The sequence below is a fragment of the Anser cygnoides genome, chromosome 2 (genome assembly GCF_040182565.1).
Source record: "Anser cygnoides isolate HZ-2024a breed goose chromosome 2, Taihu_goose_T2T_genome, whole genome shotgun sequence".
Lineage (NCBI taxonomy): Eukaryota > Metazoa > Chordata > Aves > Anseriformes > Anatidae > Anser > Anser cygnoides.
This window is the reverse complement of record NC_089874.1, coordinates 144,763,824-144,784,684: the sequence shown is the minus strand read 5'-3', so window position 1 is coordinate 144,784,684 and position 20,861 is coordinate 144,763,824. Positions and strand designations below refer to the sequence as shown.

Here is a 20,861-nt window from a genome sequence, read left to right as displayed (position 1 = left end):
AAAACCTCTAAAGGAAGTGAAGAAATGGTTTCATCATGCCATACAGATAAAATTGCCCACTTATGAGCAATTGCAATATGTGCTTGCAGCCCAGAAAGCCAACTGTATCCTGGGCCACATCAAAATAAGGATGGGCAACAGGTTGAGGGAAATGATTCCCCCCTTTTTTATTCCACCCTTGAGAGACCTCAGTTGGAGTGCTGCATTCAGCTCTGCAGCCCCAGCACCAGAGCAGGTCCAGAGGAGGGCCATGAAGACATATCAGAGGGCTGGAACACCTCTCCTGCTAAGACAGTCTGAGAAAATAGGGGTTGTTCAGCCTGGAGAAGAGAATGCTGCAAGGAGACCTTATAGGGGCCTGCCAGTATCCAAAGGGGACTGCAGGAAAGCTGGGGAGGGACTCTTTGTCAGGGGGTGTAGTGATAGAACATGGGGGAATGGTCTAAATTAAAGATTTAGATTAGATGTAAGGAAGAAATTCTTTACTATGAGGCACTGGCACAGGTTGCCCAGAGAAGCTGCGGATACTCCTTCCTTGGAAGAGTTTAAGGGCAGGTTGGTTGGGGGATTGAGCAACCTGGTCTAGTGGGAGGTGTCCCTGCCCATGGTATCTTTAAGCTCTCTTCCAACCAAACCATTCCATGATACTGTGAACATAAATTTAATGAGATTTGCACCATATTTATTGAAGTGAAATGCCACCCTACAGTTTGTCTTCAGAGGAAGAGTGGCATCCTGGGAAACACTCTGGGCTGTGGACAGCTTGGAAGAGAGTGATTCCAGGGGTTTAAGGATCGGTGACCTGAAAATGATTAACACTGGGTGATCTGCTATGTAACTGCAAAATGCACTGGGGAACAAAATGGCTGCTTCCTATGCAGAGCAGTGTGGTACTTGGGAGGCAGTATTTTTGTGGTCAAAAGAAGTTACATAATACGTGAATGTTTCAAGCGAGTAATATCTAGGAACAGTAGAGAAGCTGTATCGCTTCTGTATTTGGCACTGGTACAATCACTTTTCCATTGCTGAGTTCTTTTTTGGTGTCCATAAGTCTGTTGATAAAATGGTAAGGGATTGATCAAAGAACTGGATACTTTGCCTTGCGGTGAGACATTCTGGAATCTTTCTCTGTTTATCTTACCCATGAGAAGGCTAAGAGTTGACCTGATCAGAGTGTCTGCATTGGGGAAAAAACATTGAAAAACTGTTAACAATCTGGCAGACAAAGATATAAAAAGGTCCAGTGGTTGCTATTTGAAGTTCAAAATTCCATTGCAGGTTTTCAACAGTGAGAGTGATTAGCCCCTATGATATCTTAACAAAGGTTGTGGTGGTTTCCTTGCCACTGAAAATTTAAAAATCAAGTCTGAGTGGTTTCTTAAATGATATATTTTAGTAAAGCACAAGTTCTGTGGCTTCTTTGTACAGGGCAGTGGACTAATTGATCACAAAAATTCCCTTTGAGCTTGAATATCATAATTCTCTTAAATTAAGACAATGACTAGAGTCAGACTAGTCATTTTTTCTTTTCTTTTTTTTTGTTACTGAAGTTTTCTATCCAAAATTTACTTTTTTTTTTTTTTTTTTTTTTGCACAGCTCTAATGAAAAATATGCAGTTTTCTTGGCCAGCCAAGAAAATTATTAAACAGTAAGTTAATAACCTATTAGATAGTTTTTAGCTACAATGACTTTGCAGTCTTATAGGGTCAGTATGTTGATATAGTATATAATATCGGTGCATCTATATGGCTGTAATCATTGTTCCATTCTGAAGTCATATGCCAAGCATGAGTGTATTCTAATTTATTCTCTTGCACTGGAGATATATGTATGTTATGATATATGCTATCTTTATAGCATTAATTGAATTCTGAATTCTGAAATCTACTCTTTCTGCTCTAAATGCAGCTTGTAATGGTGTTTTAGTTGCTTCACTCCTCCAAGTTCCATGTGCACAGCTCATGTTTGCAGTGATAAGTAAGTGTCTCAGAGGCATTTCTGCTAGATTTGAGCTAAACTCCAATTATCAATGTTCATGTAGCTGCAATCCCAGTCAGGGCGAGTGTCATTAATCTGGTTGTTGTACTAATAATCCCAGTTTCTGGCTTTAGAGAATTCAAAAGACCAAAACCAAACAGGTAAGTAGTGACACAATGAACAGGCAGTGAGTGATTTTAGGATCACAGTGAGCATGTTATTCTGACCCTTTAAAGAAATGATGTTAAAGTAATGGTGTTTTCTAGTGCTTGTTTACTCTGCCAGGTCCTCCTCTTTCTTTGATTGGTTTTGGATCCATTTGCCCATTTCAACTTGGTTTTTACAGGTGTGTGAAATACCATGTTCTTGGGGTGAAGTGGAACACTAGGTTTTGAAGTGATTTGTGACAACTAGCAAGTGGGTATACAAGAAAGGCACAAATTAGTAGCAGTTATTGTGGTGTGGGCTGCAAGACATTAAAATTCATAGGAAATCAAATGCTGTTAGTTCTCTTGCTCACAGAGCAACTTGCATTATTGTGGGGAACAGACTAGATTCATTTTGTACTGCTGGTTCTCTTGTGATTTCAAATAGTCATAACAATTCACTTTAAGCCATATTGCTGAAGTGGTTTTAATACATTTGATCCAGACAAGAGTTAAAGTAATTAGCTGACATTTGATTTTACTTGATATGGATCCAAACCATGAAACTTTGAACACCCTTAGAGTTCAGAAGTGTTTCATTCAGTGTTTGGGTATTAGTCTGTGTTCTCAAGTAACCTTTTCTAATGGCATATTTAATCCCAGATTTAAAATAAAAAAGCAACACAGGGAATCAAGTCTGTAAATGCTTTTTGTTTAAATACAGAGATACCCTAGAATGTAGCTGTAGAAGCAGCAAGCAGAAGGAATAGAAAACACACTATCTATATAAAGGTGTGTGTTTGTGTTTATGTGCAGTGTTCACACCCAGATACATACCTGTGTGGCTGTACAAAACGTTGCTCCTGCTGCAAGGAGCTCACAAAGTTAACAGACAGCCAGAGCAATCATGTGCTTTGAGACCCAGAGGATGGTGCTAAGTTAGAGCATGTGTGCATTTTTGGTTTTATGATGTGACGACAGCAGCGTTCTGACACTGGTTAACATTTGTGGGCCTTGTGGAAGGAGTGAGTTTTCATGAGGGATTTGGATGGAGAAAATCTGCCTGCCTGGCACACAGAGTCAAAGAGGGTGTTCCAGGCAGAGTTGAAATCGAGATGTGAGAACTGAGAGAGTAGTATGATGTTTTACATTGCATATGATGCAACTGGTAACTTGGAATGTGATTGACCATGTTTTGTAAGCTTGTTATTTTTTTCTTGCAGTCTAATACAGAAGGGGAAAAAAAAGTTACGAAGAAATTCAAAAGGAAGTGTATAGATGTTCCTGCTGAACACAGAGGCATTCACTTCCTCATTCAAGGAGCAATTATATGAGAACTGAAAAAGCTATGTACAAGAAGAATATGTTGTATTTGTTGTGTTAAAGCAAGATGTAAAGGGAAAACTTTCTGAGGGGTTGAGGGGTTTGTAGAATTTCATTATAGCCTGTGAGTATAGTTAGGTTGATATCTTCAAGATGGCATGCTTATGTGATGCTGAAAACATTGCTGGAGCATTTGATTTGTTAAAGCATGTGTTCAGTATCCAAGTAATTTAGCAGTAGAGCATGTCATGATTTTTCCTGCTATGGGACAAGTTGAACTGACAAAAAGGTTGCAGAAGAAGTCAGTATGCTTGCCATGAAGCTCTGCAAGAATATAAGCAACAACAAAGTGGAAGAAAGCTGTTTCTGTGACATACACTTTACAATAACTTACTGTATGCAAAATACTTTGAAATCGTTCAGTTTGTTGCCTAAACAGCACAGTCAGAAGTTTTCAGATTCTGTCATAAAGTCTACTCTCTTTATTACAGCATACAAATCATGTTCTCTCCCTATATTTTCTCCCCTTATCATTGTATAACTCTTCATTGATTTTTTTTATTTTTATTTTTTTTGCCTAGTGTGGTAAAGAAAAGAGAAAATTATCTGATGCATTTTTAGGTTTTTTTTATTATAACTTGGAAACAAGGAGAGCAAGAGGAAAAGTCATCACTATGTGACCATCTTGATCTCCCTGTTATCCAAAATCAATGTGTCTAATAACCAGACATTTAAGTAGTAATACATGTGCCTCATCTATAACAACTCCCACATGAGGATTGCAGAGCAGTTTACAAGTTTTAATACTGAACCTCATAACATTTGTATCAGAAGAAAAAACTACAGGCAGAGAAATTACAAATTTGTTAAGGTAAAGGTCTAGATGTGACAGTTTGGGGAACTTACACGAGTTAAAATTTGGGGATAATTATACACAACTTACAAAATAACTGTTACTGAATCCTATCATATATCCTGTGTTGTTGACCTGAAGTTGTGAAAGATTTACCCTTCATCTCCTAAACAAATGGTAACACAAAGTAATGGAGGATCATTTTTATGCTATTAGCTCCATTTCATGTGAGAATATGCCTGAACAGAGCTACCTCTGAAGCCCAAGTAAGTCAGCATAATTAAATTTGTCTGCAGAACAAAGGGTGAACACCAAAAGCATCTTACCAGGAATAGCAAAAAAAAAAAAAAAAAAAAAAAAAAAAAGAATAACATGTGGACAGTCATAGATACAGGAAGGGTGGACAGTAGAGTCAAATAGAGACACACATTTTGTAGCCAAGAAGTCTGAATTTTGTTGGGGTCAGTGAGGGAAGGGGATAAGACCAGCATGGACACTACAGATGTATCTGCTCCAGACTGTAATCCGTGCTCCCCAAGCCACACTCTTGAGAATAGTAGCCTTTAGCTATATCCATGCTGTTTAACACTTGGCCTTGTGTTTCTTCTTGGCCCTGGATGTTTGTGTTAAGTCATAGTCATATATATGCTTCTCTGTTCAGCATCTGAAATAATGCAAGGATTATACTTTGTGCTTGGATAGTTTTTGTTTGTTTGTTTGTTTGTTTGTTTCTGACATCTGTTACATATTGGGTGGAGTGAGTCTAAGCGGCATCCCTAATGACAATTGTACCCCTGGTGTATGGGGGAGACTCCTGCCCAAGACTGGTAGAAAAGGGTATGAGGACTGTGTGGCAGAGCTCTGCAGTCATCATGCTGCCTATTTGGTGGATTCCCTGAAGCAGACTCACCAGAGGTATGCATGGCTTATGTTGTGAAAGGAGTTAGCTTACTCCAAAAGAGAGCATAGGGCTGGAGTGACAGTTGCACAAGGCAGACGGGCAAGGCTGAAACCTGGAGTGAAGTGGGGGAGCTGGCTTATTTGATGACAATATTGTGCAGCTGCTCAAGAGGGACAGAGAGGAAAAACATATCCTTGATTTGCGGTAGAAACAACATGCTGGATATGAGATCCTGACTTCTAGTGTTTCCAACTCCAAAAACTTCTCTGAGTGGTGAATAAATTGAAGCATCTTGCAGCTTTACTTTTGCTTTGTTGTTTTCAATTCCTTTGTTAAAGTACAGGCTTCTGTGAGGAACCTTGAGCAAATTGAGGTACAGTTTTGCTGAGAGTCAGATGCAAGGAGACTAAAAAGGGACCCAGAGGTCTATGGGATTGCCCACCACGTGTTAAGCAACAATTGCTTTGGAGTACATGGTCACATATTATTTGATGTGGTTACAGAAAGGCAATCCCTGCTGACAGTGAGATGAGGGATGCTTTCAGGCCTAGCTCATCTGTTTTTTTCCCTTCTTGTACGTCTTTGAAGAATGAGAGTATTTGCGAGATGAACCATAGGAAAAGTTAAATCAGAGGGCTTGTGGACAACAGGATGTGTGCAATGGTTCAGGGATTTAAGGCAGTTGGTCTTGTAGGATGTGTCATTGCAAAGGGCTTAAGATAGCTGAGGAGTAGCAGTATGTATACCATAGAGGATAAGGGTGCTATTCCCATCAGGAGAATCTTAGCACATGAACCTGGTGCCAGAGGACTCCAACACTCAGAAAGTGTCCCACTGGCTGAGACGTTTCGTGCCAGATTGCTTGGTTCCTTGTCCTGCCTGCCACCCACCAGGACTGTTTTGTACAAGATAGGAGCTGACTGCTGTCACACTGAACTTGGAGAGGCATGTGGGGGGCACAGAGCAGCGAGGGAGTGAGAATGTGGTGTGCAGATGTGCGAAGGTGAGAGTAAAGCTTATCAGCTACTGGTTCCAGAGGGTGGTGGGCTTTTTCTTTTCTTCTTTTCCAAGCTCTGCTGGTGAAGTCAGCCATTGAACAACAATTTTTATACATCTATATAAAATAAAATTACTGGAGTACTGTATTAGGGTGTGGATACTTTTAAATACTTTAAAATATAGCAATTAAACATAGTCCTTCTGCTTTTGGCCAGCTGCTGTCAGAGTGGCCTCTATTAAAAAGATGTTGATGCGTCAAAGATGCTTTCCTTCTGTTGCGTAATCTCTCTCTCTCTCTCTCTTTCTCTCTCTCTCCTTTCACCATAAACTAGGTTCAAACTGGCGAATTTCTGTGAGGTCCTGTGGCCAATTTAATATTTAAAAAGTCCCATTAAGTTATTCTGGTTTCAGGAACATCTTGAGCCATCGTCCCTCTGCTAACCTGCTGTGCTGACTCAGCGCCTGAGAAGGAGTTGAGTGCACATGGGGGCAGGGGTGTGTTCTGTGACTCTGGAGAAAGGCAGTGTACTAAAGATGCTGCTAGGGTTTGTGTTGCAGTATCACTCAAGTCATAAAAACAAACAAGCAAACCATTTAGATGAAGAGATAGTAGCTGTTGACATAAAATGATAATTGTATCTAAATGCCTTTCCTCCATAATGTCTGTGCATTTTTTTTTTTGACCCATTTTGTCTAAAAACTTGTAGATAGCTGCACTAATACCCTCAAAAGATATGGGGTGTGCATTACTAGTGTTGTACCTATTCTGCAGAGGGTTTGCTGCTTAAGTTTGCAACTTAACATTGCTCTCTGTTCAGGAGTAAGAAATTGCAATGGTGTAGGTGCTGTATTTCAATGGAAATATCATTCCAGGTGCATAGATCAGGGTGCTGATATTCTTATATTTTGCTGATAGATTGTGCTTATATGCTCAGCTTCAAACTAGAATTCAGCATATGGATTTTATTTATGTTGTAATTGTGAATTTTGTATAGCTGGGTCTCCACTTGCTTGTAGCTTTATTTAAAAAGTGTGTAAGTTCATTAAATTGCCCTGCATACTAGTGTAAAATACAGAGATTAGGTTTCTTTTTATTCACTTGCCAGTGCAGATGTGTGGCAATGAGTGTACTTCTAAAACCTTTCTTTTAAAACTACTTGTAATCATGCAGTAGATAACACTTTACAGGAAAGAGGAAATCCAGCCAAAATAATTTCCAGATGATCTTAAAGTGTAATTTATTTTCTTATTTTGCAGCTAGCTATGGACCAAATCCAATTTGCAAAGGCTGTTTATCTTGTTCAAAGGATAATGGGTGCATAAGATGCCAACATAAGTTATTCTTCTTCCTACGAAGAGAAGGAATGAGACAATACGGTGAATGCTTGCATTCCTGCCCATCGGGGTACTATGGGCTCCGAACGCCTGATATGAACAGATGTTCAAGTGAGTTGTTGTTGTTGTTGTCTGTTTGTTTTGAAAGTTTACATTCATTTTTTATAGGAAGGCCATAATTCACACTCGTTTTTAAAATTATATGTTGTGGAACGTAATGATGTTTTTACAGATGTCTCAAGATCATCATAAAACTTCTTTCTAAAGAATGTCCTGGCTCATGCCAAGATCTGTAACATTCAGTAAATTAAATTGTTTATGTATTAACCTAGTTTTTGTTGTGTTGTTTTTATTTAGTTAAAGAGAAATTTATGAAAGAATGATGATTTAAGCAGATATTCTTGGTTTTAACAAAAAATAATTCCTGTTATAGGAAAATAAAGAAGAGTAAGCATTAATTTAATAATGGCTCATGTAGGAACTAGCCTAGTTTATGCACCGAGATATGGGTGGGCTTCTCTTCATGCTATTTGTTCCCACACAAATTTCAGATGACCAGACACCTCACACCAGACATGTTTTAATATGTAAGTGTTGCTATTTTAATAAAACAGATGTACTATTAAAAACAAACAAACAACCTTTCACTTTTAGTACTGCATTTTATTTGGAAATTTACAACCTGCTAATGTGCAACAAGATTCCTTGTTTGCATGTTTGTGCCTAGCAGCACAACTGTTAAAACCAATGAGTGCTCTGGTATATCTACACATTATTTCACCACTATCTGGCAGTTGTGCCTATTCGTATCGATTTTTCCATATGCTCATATGTGGACAATTACCCATATGGATTATTAATCATTGCTACTACCTCTAATTCATTTTTTTTTCATGTGTAATAGTCAAACCAGAATTAGGTCACCAAACCTAAGAACCTGAAGTGAAAAACAGCTTTTCTCTGCTTCCTGAAATAATCAAATGTTCGTTAAATGTATGGCACTCTCCCCCTCAGTCCTGCGGCATGTCACTGGGATGCACTGTGTTGTGAGAAAGTGGGTGCTGTCTTTTAGATCACACATAATCTTGACAGCCATATGAGGTCATTCTGTGGCACTTTTGGCTAGAATAAGAGCATTAACTTCAGTGCTTTGGCCACGTTCCAGCCCACGTAATGACATCCCGGCTGTTTCTCCAAGTTCCCTGCGCGGGCTTGGTGGATATGGTATTCTTCGCTTTGTGTTAGGTAACATTGCTGAGTGCCGCCTAATCTGTACCAGGTGGCTAGTTTTTGATGAAAAATTAAATGAGACTAGTATATAGTTTATATATCCCTTCTGTAAAGCAATTTAGGATTTTGGCCTTCATTTTCATAACACAGTTGTGAATTCAGCAACTTGTCCACCTTCATCCTTTCAAAACAGGGCTGTAAAAACTTGCCTATGTAAAAATGTCTTTGAATATTTTACAGTTTTGGGAAATAGATTAATTTAGTTATGTTAGCTTATACTGTGTTTGTTAGATAGGAAAAATTACGGTCTTTACTGGTATTTGTTCCTTGCTTTCTTTAAAAAATATATATATATATATTTGCAGAAGGTGGATTGTGAATTCAATACAACTTTTATACATTTTTACCACTTACAGAAAGTGGCCTTTTTTTCCCTGAATTACAGGATTGGTTTTGAAAACACAAATGTGAGGTTGTGTCCAATCCATACTAGCATGTGTTGAGTGCTGCATATTTAACTCACCCTCATGCCTTTGACAGTCTCCCCCTCTGAGAATGATTTTGCAGTTGCATTTACAGACCAGTTTTGGTTCTCCTCCAATGATTTTTGACCTGTATATTTTTGTTTTGGTGTAGTCGCCAGCTGGTGTATTTATAAATCATACCTACATTTTTGCTCTTGGTTTGGTGATCTCCCATGGCGCACACACTGCGTTGTGGCAACACAGACATTTTGTGGATTCAAACTGACTTAAAATAAAAATTCTTAAAAAGTAGAATGGGTTTCTTCCTACTCAATGCTAGATACTTTTAGGTACAGCTAGTTACAGACTATTGCTCAGATAGTATTATCTCAGCTAAAAATAATAAAAATTCTGGCAATGTTAAAATCCGTCTGGAAGTTACAGGGCTTGAATTACATAAGCTGAAATGATTTCTGCCCTATTAATGTCTTTACAGGCACAAAAGCTGTTTAACATTTTATTACTGGAACACTTGCCCATTTTTGTTAGAGAAGCTATAGAACATTTTTTATGGAAAATGTTGACATGATTTTAAAAGCCAAGCATAGTTAGTGCCAAATGTAACACAATAAATACTACAGCCAAGTGCAACAGCTCCAAAAATTACGGAAATTTTGAATTTCAAGGCTAATTTTCTTTTCTACATGTATGCAGTATGTCTCTTGAATTTGCTAAATGGTTCTAGACTGTTTTTCTAGTAACAGTGAATAATGTAATTTTTAAACTACTTGTCCCTAGAAATCGATGTAGTGTTTCCTGCTGGAGTTGATTTTCATCTTGAACACTGAAGTATAAGAATGCAGTATATTTGGACACCAAATTGGAAAGTGTTGCGTCTTTTCTGTAAAAGAAGGCCTAAGAGAAGAGCTACAGTTTGTTAATTTTCCAAGAAATTTTAATAATTAATAACTTTGAATTATACTCTTCCAACAAGAATAAAAAATATTCCAAGGAAGAAGAAGAAAACACAAAGCTGAATTAAAGAATAGAATGAAATCTGTCACATCAGTGTTGGTTTAACGTTGGTCTGATTTAGGTATTGAGCCTATCTTGAACGTTTCAACCTAGTCAGTATCCATTGTAATCTTTTTTAGGGAAGACACACTTACAACTTAGAAATTATACCTCTCTTCAGATTTGTTTGGCTACTCCATTTGTTTATGTCCACCCTCTTTCTCATGGGAGGGTCAGACATTGCTAAATTTGTTATTACCTCTTCCATGTGCCTTAAGTGAAATAAAGAGAAGTTTTTAAACAAATCAGTTATTTATTAAACATATGAAATATAAAGAAAGATAATATTTTTTTTTCAAACTTAGTTACAAAATTGTAAGACATCATTGACATATGATAGCTTAACTATTCCTTGTGTAGAACTGCAGAGTATATGAAGCTCTGAGATGATTGTAGTCAGTACAATTCATACCAGTCTGTCAAGGGTTCAAAACAAGGAGAGCACAATTTGCTTTAACTAAAATCATTTTATTCTGCGTTTTTAGTAACAATTTTCATGACTTTCTCTTACAAAGAAAAAACAGTATTTAAAATAATCTTCATTTGGGATTTTGAAAGTCAAATCGTATGGCCAGATATTAAGTTTTAACTATAATTATGTTATAGACATCTTATTTTTCCCTCTATTTCATCTCTTCTACTCTCTTTTCCTCCTTCTTGGTAATGCTTCTTGGTAAGGATTTGGTCATATTCTTAGTTTTTTGATTTTTGGCCAATTTTTATATTTTGACAGAAGACCTTCCTTCCATTCAGCTGCCGACAAAAAATCTTAATAGTGTTTTGAATTAAGTTTTCTTAAATCTGTAGTGAATAGACTTAATAAGGCAATTGTAAATTTGTAAAATACGAATAGAAAACACTATGGTTTGGCATTTGTTTAAAAGATTTCAACTAATAAAAAATCAATAATAGAACATAATAGAAATGTATTTTTAAGTGTGTATGAAGTGAATTAAAAAAAAAATCCTCATTATAGTATTTTATAAGTAACATCGATCTCATTGAAATCATGGACCTGTGGTAAACTTTAGGAACTGCTACTGTCAAGTGGCTGTGTAACATTCTCTAGAATTCATGTTCAGCCCTGGCCGAAATTGTAGCTTAAAAATCTTTAGTTGTATAATAATAAATAATAATAAAACAAAACAAAAATCCCTCCTGCAGCTACTAAAGCCACTTTTGTTTGGGAGTTTAAATAGCTTCCATGTAGTTTGAAGTTCTTTTTCTTATGACTTTCCCCCTCTCTTTACTGTCTCCTCAGTGACCTTCCTGAAAGCCAGTTGATGTTTTGGTCTCTTTTTTCCATTGGTCATTCAACTCCATCCCCCACAGGAGCTGCTCACAGCATAGCTTACTTCAGCTCTGACCATGTGTCTCCTCCTCTTAGTAGTACTACCAGTCTTCTTAGTAGTACTACCAGTCTTTGTCCCTCATGTGCCTTTATCTTCTCTCTTCCAGGTGAATTATGAAATGTCTGGGTTTTTGAAATGTTTCCTAGTTCAGGGAATTCTGCAGGTGATTAGTGTAAAAGTTGGTGCTGGTCAATGGATGAGGCACTGGCACAGGTTGCCCAGAGAAGCTGTGCCCAGGAAGCCCATCCCTGGAAGTGCTCCAAGGCCAGGTTGGATGGGGCTTTGGGCAACCTGGTCTGGTGGGAGGTGTCCCTGCCCATGGCAGGGGGTTGGAACTAGATGAGCTTTAATGTCCCTTCCAACCCAAACCATTGTATGCCTCTGTGATTCAATGTCAGGATGGCAGCATGAAGTTAAGACTTCAGCACCAATGCTGTTTACTGAGAAGCAGAAAAATGAGAGTGGGACTTGCAGCATTGTATTCTTCAGCTTGATCTCCAAAGGCATTATATTTTTCCTATGATTCAGCTTATTCTGCATCATCTTAAAGCAGGTGGTAGATTTACAAAGGAAGGATAGTACTTATTTTGGTAATGTTATGCTTTCTGTAACTACAGTATAAAATGAAGCTATTGACAGGAGCATGTACCATTTTTTAATTTAATTTATTATTATTATTATTATTATTATAAATCATAGCAAGCATATGTACCTAGGTCTAAATTTAATTCAGTATCTGAATTTATATTTTGAACTCCTGGGCTTTTGATTCCATCTCTAAAATATGAGTCTGTCAATTCTTTGTAAATTCTTATATGCTTATTTTAAAAGAAGAATTAATATAAGTGGCTTATCAGGACTGTCAGGAAGTCAAAAATGCTCAGGAAAATCTTTTAATATCACTGTGTTTCATCTGCTTAAAATGTATCTCTGATTTGGGCATGATGTGTAATCCAGGCTTTTTCCCTCCAGAGTTCCTTAATGTACCATTTTATGTAGTTTTCTATAAATATTGAAAGCTTCATCCACCTCAATTGCATTTGTTTTGTGTGATATTCAGGATGAATATTTGGATCAAAATAAATGAGGCTATAAAGTCTAAAACCAAATATTTTATTGCTGGCCAGCTAAATGCAATTCTTTTAGTCCTGATTGGTTGCCCTGATCTTGACTGAAACATGGTTCATAGCTATTACTTAAAAAATAGAAATAGTAATAATAAAAATCTGGTGTGTATGTAGAAACGGTTTAGGAGAAAATTGTTTCTGACGTGCCATGGGGTGCTAAAGCTCACTGAAAATTAAGTAAAAAGGGGCATTGGCTCCTAAGCTCATAACTAATTTTTTCCTACTCTGTTTCAGTAAGCAACATCTAAAATGTTTTAAATTTCTGTGTTTGGATTCTTTTTTGCCAATGGCTCTTTTGAGGGAGATGTGATCCTCTTTCTTTTTCTACTCTGGAGAACCAAAAAATTTGGTCCTTCAGTTCTGCAGGTTTCCTGGTCATTGAGGTCCTGGTCAGCTGTAGCTCATGGAATTATATTTCTTTTCTGAGCATATTCTGTAGCTGTTCTAAAGCATGGAGGCACTTTAACATACTGTGATATGCCTTTGTGCTGCACTGAAATGTCACTCACTCAAGTCCTTACTCTTCTCTCTGGTTAAATTAACAGATTGCACAGTATCAATAGACTTTCTATTGGAGAAGGTATGTATCTTGTATGAAAAAAAAAAAAAAACCCACAAAATTTCAGAGCTCTATTGAAGGGATACATTTTTGTCTAATTTTGTTTTGCCAAAACGCTGAAGATACTTCAGCAGAGCACTCCAGTCTAATTTCAGCCCAGTGTAGCTTCACCAAACAAAGCAGTGACTTCTTTTCCACCCTTTCCCCTGAGGGGTGAAGTCATGGTGCTGTGATTTTATAACCACTCCTGTGACAGTTTGTGACTGAACATAGACTTTGTAGAAAGTTAGCATTTCTGACTGTTGGAGTACTGCTCTTCTTTAGTTCTCATTTTTTACTTTATAAATACATATTTATCATGAAATATTGTCTCTCTTCAGGGGGTTTAATATTGTTTTTGCCCATTAAGGTAGTTATAGTGGGCTGCGATCTATCCGTTGGTGTAAGAAGGTTATTAGTTGAAAACTGCCCTTGCTGAAGCAATTAGGACCTTTGCCATGGATTTCAGTAAGGTCAGAATGTTGAGCTTTTAACTTTTACATACAGCTCTGGTGGGAAGCATGGTGTAACATTTTTAAAAATGGCCTCTGTTTAGAAATCGGCTGTGCTAATCAGACATACCACCAGATTTCTCTGGGGGTCCCTGAGTGGTTTTTGAATTCTAGATAGGTAAGGATGGTACCAGAGGAAGATATCTCACTTCCACATGGGGATGACTTTCATAGTTTTATGTCCACTCCTGTGACTAGGATTGAAAACAGACTCTTAGGAAGTTAGCATTTCTAAATTTTGGAATGCCACTTTTCTTTATCTCTTTAGTTTAGTTTATTGAAACTGTACCAAATAAATAAATAAATAAATAGTGTTTTATACATGTCAAGTGAAAGAATGGAAGCAAGAATCACGTAATTGTTAAGATTGGAAAAGACCTCCAAGATCATCTGGCCCAACCATCACCCTACCACCAATGTCACCCACTAAACCATGTCCCTAAGCACCATGTCCAACCTTTCCTTGAATACCCCCAGGGACAGTGACTCCACCACCTCCCTGGGCAACCCGTTCCAATGCCTGACTGCTCTTTCTGAGAAGAAATGTCTCCTAATTTCTAACCTAAACCTCCCCTGAGTGCCAAGATAGAAACACTAGAAAGAAAATAGGTTGTGCTAGAAGAGATGCAGCAAGAGTGCTATGAGTCTGAGAGGTGCTGGCAATATAGTAGTAGTGGGTAGTAGGTCCAGTGGGATATAAGGAGGCACAATGCCAAGCAGGAATAAAAGGGACTTGAGGTCTGGTAGGAAGCAGACCCACTGCAAATTGAGTACAATGGAAGGAAGTGGTAGGGACTATAACATATAGGTCTCTTGCTGCTAGGTGAATGGGAACAGCAGCACCAAAGCACCTCTTACTACTTCACTCTCAGGTTCTGAACATTAGGTGTCCTAGCTTCTTGTTGCCCTGCAAGTATGGTTGGCCTGACAGAGGTGTGTAATTGCTCTTAAGGTTTCTTCTGCAAGCCGGAATTCATCAGCTCATTCTCTCCTCAACGCTAGCCTTATCTTTCCTCCAAAGCCTCTAAAACTTCCACTTCTAGGCTTCTCCTTGCAACTTCTCTGTTTCTTTCTTTTACAGAACCACTGGTGTCTAAAATCTTAATAATGCTCAAGGTTTGTTTTTTTTTTAAAGTTTGTACCTTTATTTCCTTTTTTTTTTTTTTGAGGTGTTGTAAACATCTATATAGTATTTTAGGTGAAATGAAAATAATACAATAGCAACATCGTTTAGCTACTGGAACAGTACAGAAAATGAAATCACTAAACGGGTGAAAAAGGCAATTAGATTTACAGCTAGCAAGGTGAATTCATAAAAATGCTTTTGATGTCTTCTCCAAATGAAAAAAAGAATTTCTCTTTTGTTCCAGTTTATTATAATTGTCAGTAAACTGACTAGTTAATTTAAAGTGATTTAGAAAAATAGTAAAGATTTTGCTTCCCTTTTCCAGAGTTAGACATAAGATGCTAAGATCAAAAAATTAGAACAGTTGACAGCTATGGCAATCAGAAGAAAGCAATTCAGTTTAACCATAAAAAAATATTTTCTTGTTTTCTTATTATGTTATTTTGTTTAAAGGATAAAGCCATTTTGTAAAATCTTATTTTTTTTAACTATTGTATATGATGTCAAACAGCTCTTTAGGTTTCATACCAGATTACACATTTATTATCCAATTTATTATTTAAATGATAGAATACAAAAAAAAAAGAAATTTGGAATAGAGTTCTGTTAAGACTTACATTTAATAACATATATGTAGATAATGCTAGTAAACAAAAACAAATACTAAGTTTAATACAGTTGTATTTAGTTGCATACCAATGTATCTTAATATTGATAATGAAGAATCAGTATTCTTTAAATGTTCAACTAAAAATAAGTATGCTTTCTTTCTCTGTCCATGTTGATATATTCAGCTTTAAAAACAAAAGTATTTTAAGAATTAACTTATTTTGATTTACTTGGCTCAGACACAGTTAAAATTATTTATCAACATCACATTGATTTAAAAAATAAGTAAAGTAAATTTGCCCCCAAAGCATTTAAACAATATAATAAGATTAAGCTAGGCACCAAAAATAACCAGCTTAAAAAAACATTCTTAGTTTTATAACCACTCCTGTGACTGTGATTAAAAATAGACTCATAGAAAGTTAACGTTTCTAACTTTTGGAATACCACTTTTCTTTATCTCTTTAGTTTAGTTTATTGAATCTGTACCAAAAAAACTCCTTCAAGGCTTAGAGCTACACGAGCATCCTTCATGATTTGAAACATTACAAGTAGTACCCAGTAACCCCAAGCACCATGCTGGATCACTCTGGTGAATTAAAGTTTTAGTGTCAGAAATCTTAAAGTATTTCTAATATATTTTTTAGTATATTTTCCCTAAACTGCATCTGATACAGATTAAATAATAGGCATTTGATATTTGAAGTAATTTATCTTTATAGGAAAAAAATAAATTTGCTTAGCTGGAAATCTCAGCCTACCCTTAACCCAGGAGCCCCTATTAATGTGTCCAAAATATAATTGTCATGGTATGGGCTCTACTGCAATACAAAATAAAATTGACATAGAAGGCAAAGGAAAAGATATAAATAGGATGGGAGTTTGAGGTACAACCAAAGAACTAATAGAAGACTGATCCGTTAGTTTAATGCTTGAATATAGGGTATTCATGTATGTGCTGTTAAATAGCAGTTGTTTTATGGAGGGTACCCCCAGTGGAAGGTGAGACAGGATTTCACCTGATTAGCATGTTTATATATTATCAACAGGCAATGTTTTCCATTTAATCTCTCTTCGACTCAAGAGAATTCAAACGGAGTAGACTTTATACATATTACTCCTCAACATGATTTGAAAGCACTAGTTAAAACACTATTCCAAAAAAAAACCTGCTTGCGTCATTTAGATATGAGGGAGGGTCACATGATGCTAATTTATCTTTTAATGTTCTGTTCTTCACCTCATCATTGGACTAAATGGTTTGGAAAAACCTTGATGTCTTTTCAAGCTGCCTTGTGTGTGTGGGCAAAAGGCTTTTTTTTTTTTTTTTTTCTGAATATTTAAACACACAGGATGTTTGATTCAAGCATTGCAATTGATAAAATATTTGCAGTACATGTTGAATTTAATAAACCAGATTTGCAATTAACTATTGCAGTACACCCAGTATACCAGAGCAGCTCACCGTATTTTACCTTGCAGATACATTAATCTAGGGAAGTGATTTTGCAGAATTATTGTATGGGCATTGATCTCCTATTCTTTAGTGCAAACCTCATGAAAAGGAAATGGTAAATCTTGGGAATTTCCTATAAAAAAGACCGTGGGTAAGAAACCAAACTTTTGGTGTTGCTATGCTGGTAGGAGGCCCTTTGAGAAATGCTGGACACTGGATTTCCTTGCAAACATGTTGTCTGATTGTGTCTACATACAGCCTGAAATGCTTACCTTTCGCAGTGGAAAACTTCAAACTGATTTTTGAGTTCTTTCTAACCAAGGGTATACCAGCACTTGAAATATTTTTTTTTTCCTCTTTTCCATGCACTTTGCCTAATTTCTTGTCCAATGGCATAAGAAATCTGATCTGAAAAGTGTCATGTTTTCCTAATTGCTACAATGAATAATTTCCCACAATCACTCAGATTAAGTGTATTGGTATGCCCTTTTTTTGGCCTATTTTTTTAGTGAAATTCAATGTTTGAAAAGGCAGTAGTTATTTTTTTTTTATTGTGTATTATAGCTGTGTATCTTTTAGTCATTTAATACATTTAATATGTATATATATTTATGGATTGACTTCATTAATGATAGAGAGCAATTGTATCCAGAAAACTTGACTTTTTTCTTTTTTTTTTTTTTTTTTTTTTGCATGGTGGCACATCCATATGTGCAGATATGGAAATCAGACATAACACATGAAAACATTCAACTATTTATTGGGTCAAGTCATGTAAAAAATGTGGATCCTGCTTGCAGGAATAAATAATACAACAAACATAATACGTGGAGTATTTGCATACTTCCCAAAATAACCTGTCTTACTTTCCTCAATATCACTTAAACAGAAGATTAGTTTATATTTGATATTTTTCCTCCAGAAAGATTAAATCAACTCAAAAATCACTTTTCAAAAAAAATCACTTTTCAAAAAAAATCACTTTTCTAAAAAATCACAGTCAATTGGAAGTTTTATCTACAGTTTTGATTAGAAAATAGGATCAAAAGGATGTAGAGGAAAATGTGGTACATACAGTTAACTGATTTCTCTTATGTAGTGGGTAGATTTCAGGATAACTGTTCCTCATTATAGTACTTGTGGTTTTGCTATTCTATTGCTTTATAAATCCTTTCATTTTGAGTCTTACCCTAACTTAGCAGTGTTGTTGTTCCTTATGATCCTTTTGATTCAGGATGCAGAATAGAAAACTGCGACTCCTGCTTTAGCAGAGACTTTTGCACCAAATGCAAAACTGGCTTCTACTCACACAGAGGCCGCTGCTTCAGAGGATGCCCCCCTGGATTTGCTGCCTTGGAAGAGCTTATGGAATGTGTGGGTGAGTCTTCTAGCACAGCAGTGCTGCTGAAGCTACTCTTTTACCAGGTGGCCAGGTTCAAATGCTGATGACAAAGTTTTTAGGCTGATGCTTAGCAGTTCCCATTAAGAAATATTCACTAATGGGTTGTGTCTGGATCTCTTTCTCCATAACAATAATAATAATAATAATTTTGAAAATAATTTTGAACATTTTGAAATAATACATTACTGGGAATGCATCTCTTTTCTGCATCAGAAAGTTATGTCCCATGAATCACCATGTATGTAGATCTGTAACTCAGAATTTCCAAGATTTCAGGAAGGCCAGTATTTGCACTAGCATTTGAAGTCAATAACTTACTCACTGAATTCTTGCCCTCATAAAATTACCTGCTCCTCTTGCCTTTCACAAAGTCCAGAACCCAGCGGCAGGGCAGATTGAATTGCTGTAGCACCTGGGCTGCAAAGTCATTTTTAATTCCTCTGTAGCTCTCCACAATTCCATTTAGCAAATAAAGGGAAGCATAGAAGGAGTTTGATATACCAGCTCATTTAAGTTGCTGTATGGCATCATCTATACACACTGGGCATTCTACAACAAACACTATCTGCTGTTGGAGGGGGAAATAAAAAATGAAGTGTACAAGTCCTGTAAGCAGGAAGATGTGTAGGTAGTCACATCCATGTGCAGGACTAATTGGAAAGATGAGAAGAACTAGAAGAGAGAGTAATAGAAGCTGAAGTTGGTCTTCTGCATTTTCACTGTCTCTTGTTGCAAAACCGTGGCGAATATTCCTTTGCAGGCTCTGTAAAATATGTAGCACTGAGATCCTGTCACCAACTTAGACCGTTTTTTTTCTCCCTATTTTTTTTTTTTCAAATGTAAACTAGCAAATTAGTGTTTTTAGTAGAAATTTGGTTTATAACTTTGAGGCAACATTGGCAATTGCTTGAGCCTCAGAGCTTGGTGTTTTACCTTGAAGCCTGGCAACTGTCAGTACAGACTCCTTTCAAGAATGGTCCTTGTATTTCGTGGTGGGGAGGACCTAGAAATGTGAACTCCTGAGCTTTGGAAATCTAGTTGACAACTGAACAGGATTTATTAAATAAAAAGAGAAAAATGTAAATCAATCTCATGATTTTAGGAGTGTTTCTGAGTATTTGGGACTGACATGCTGTTTGTACAAGCAAATTGATAGTCTGACTGTTTTATGCCTGAAATGATGTAGACTGAAATGATTCAGATTCTGTAAAATATTTTGTATCCAAGTTTTTGCTGGTTAGCAGAAAAGCTTTTAAGTGGTCCATTCTAGTGGTGCTTGCTGATTGCAAAATTTTAAGCAAGAGAAAGAAAGAACCAGAAGAATTGATAATGTGTTTTCTTTTTTGCTTTGTCAGAAGGCTGTGAAGTGGGTCAGTGGAGTGAGTGGGGAACTTGCAGCAGAAACAATAAAACATGTGGATTTAAGTGGGGCCTGGAAACGAGAACAAGACAAATTGTGAAGAAGCCAGCAAAAGACACAATACCATGCCCAACCATTGCAGAATCCAGACGGTGTAAAATGGCTATGAGGCATTGTCCAGGAGGTAAGCCTAGACCACACCACAAAAATCTTTGAGTTTTCCTTAACTGAAATTCTATTTCTAACTTGAAAAAAGAGCTGTTTCATTCCAGCTGAAGCAGAAACCCTGTCTGCTCTGCCAGATGAGGCTGAATGGCAGCAGTACTACTGCAGACCTAATTTGTGCAGCAAGACATGAGGGAAAGGCTTGGAATGGGAATGATCAGTCTCTCAATGGACTGTGAAACTGTGTTCTTCCTGGTCTGTTCTTTCAAAGAGGTGGCTCATCAAAGAACTGGAACAGGTTGTAGTTTGAGCTGCAGCGTAAAAACTATAGTGATTGTGAAATAACTAATTGCTCTGCACATTGTGAAAAAAGATCATGATTCTAAATCTCTCTGCAGGTGACACACAGTGCTGGTGTTACGGGTATTTAAACTAAACGAAGAAAATTACACATGGCATTGTTAGCTGGAACTATTAGCTGAAATGTTACCTGTTCTGAATATCTTGTTCTGATCAGGGCCAAACTATGCTATATTTGAAACAAACAGAATAATGATAGAAATTATGCTTTATGGCAATTACCATGAGCAGATAAAAGAAAGAATCATATTCCTTTATTATAGTGTTCTAAGACTTAAATAGTTAAGCAATTTTGAAAAGGGAAATTAAGTTTCAAATTTTTCCATTTTGTAGATCCCAGCTTGGAGACATGTCACTGGTGAGAGGTGTTTTTGTTATCTTTTTAGTTAAAATGCTTAATCTTTCACTTGTGAAGACTGAACATTTACAGTTTCCAGAATTTGGAGGAGAGGCGAGTGATCAGCAGGTGATAAAGATGCCATTTCTTTTGG

The 20,861-nt window shown here is 36.8% G+C and overlaps 1 protein-coding gene across 7 annotated transcripts in view; it reads left to right on the top strand.

Annotated features, from left to right (window-relative positions):
• Positions 1–20,861, top strand: part of RSPO2 (R-spondin 2) — a 112,208-nt gene that overhangs the window by 46,018 nt on the left and 45,329 nt on the right. For 5 of the 7 annotated variants that reach the window (XM_048068757.2, XM_066990660.1, XM_048068756.2 and 2 more), the window contains 3 exons: positions 7,458–7,646; positions 18,318–18,461; positions 19,841–20,029. In XM_048068757.2, the coding sequence (XP_047924714.1) occupies positions 7,458–7,646; positions 18,318–18,461; positions 19,841–20,029 (522 nt within the window). Of the gene's footprint in view, positions 1–7,457; positions 7,647–18,317; positions 18,462–19,840; positions 20,030–20,117; positions 20,849–20,861 lie in introns of those variants that run through there. The other 2 variants (XM_066990657.1, XM_066990656.1) reach the window with 2 other exon arrangements.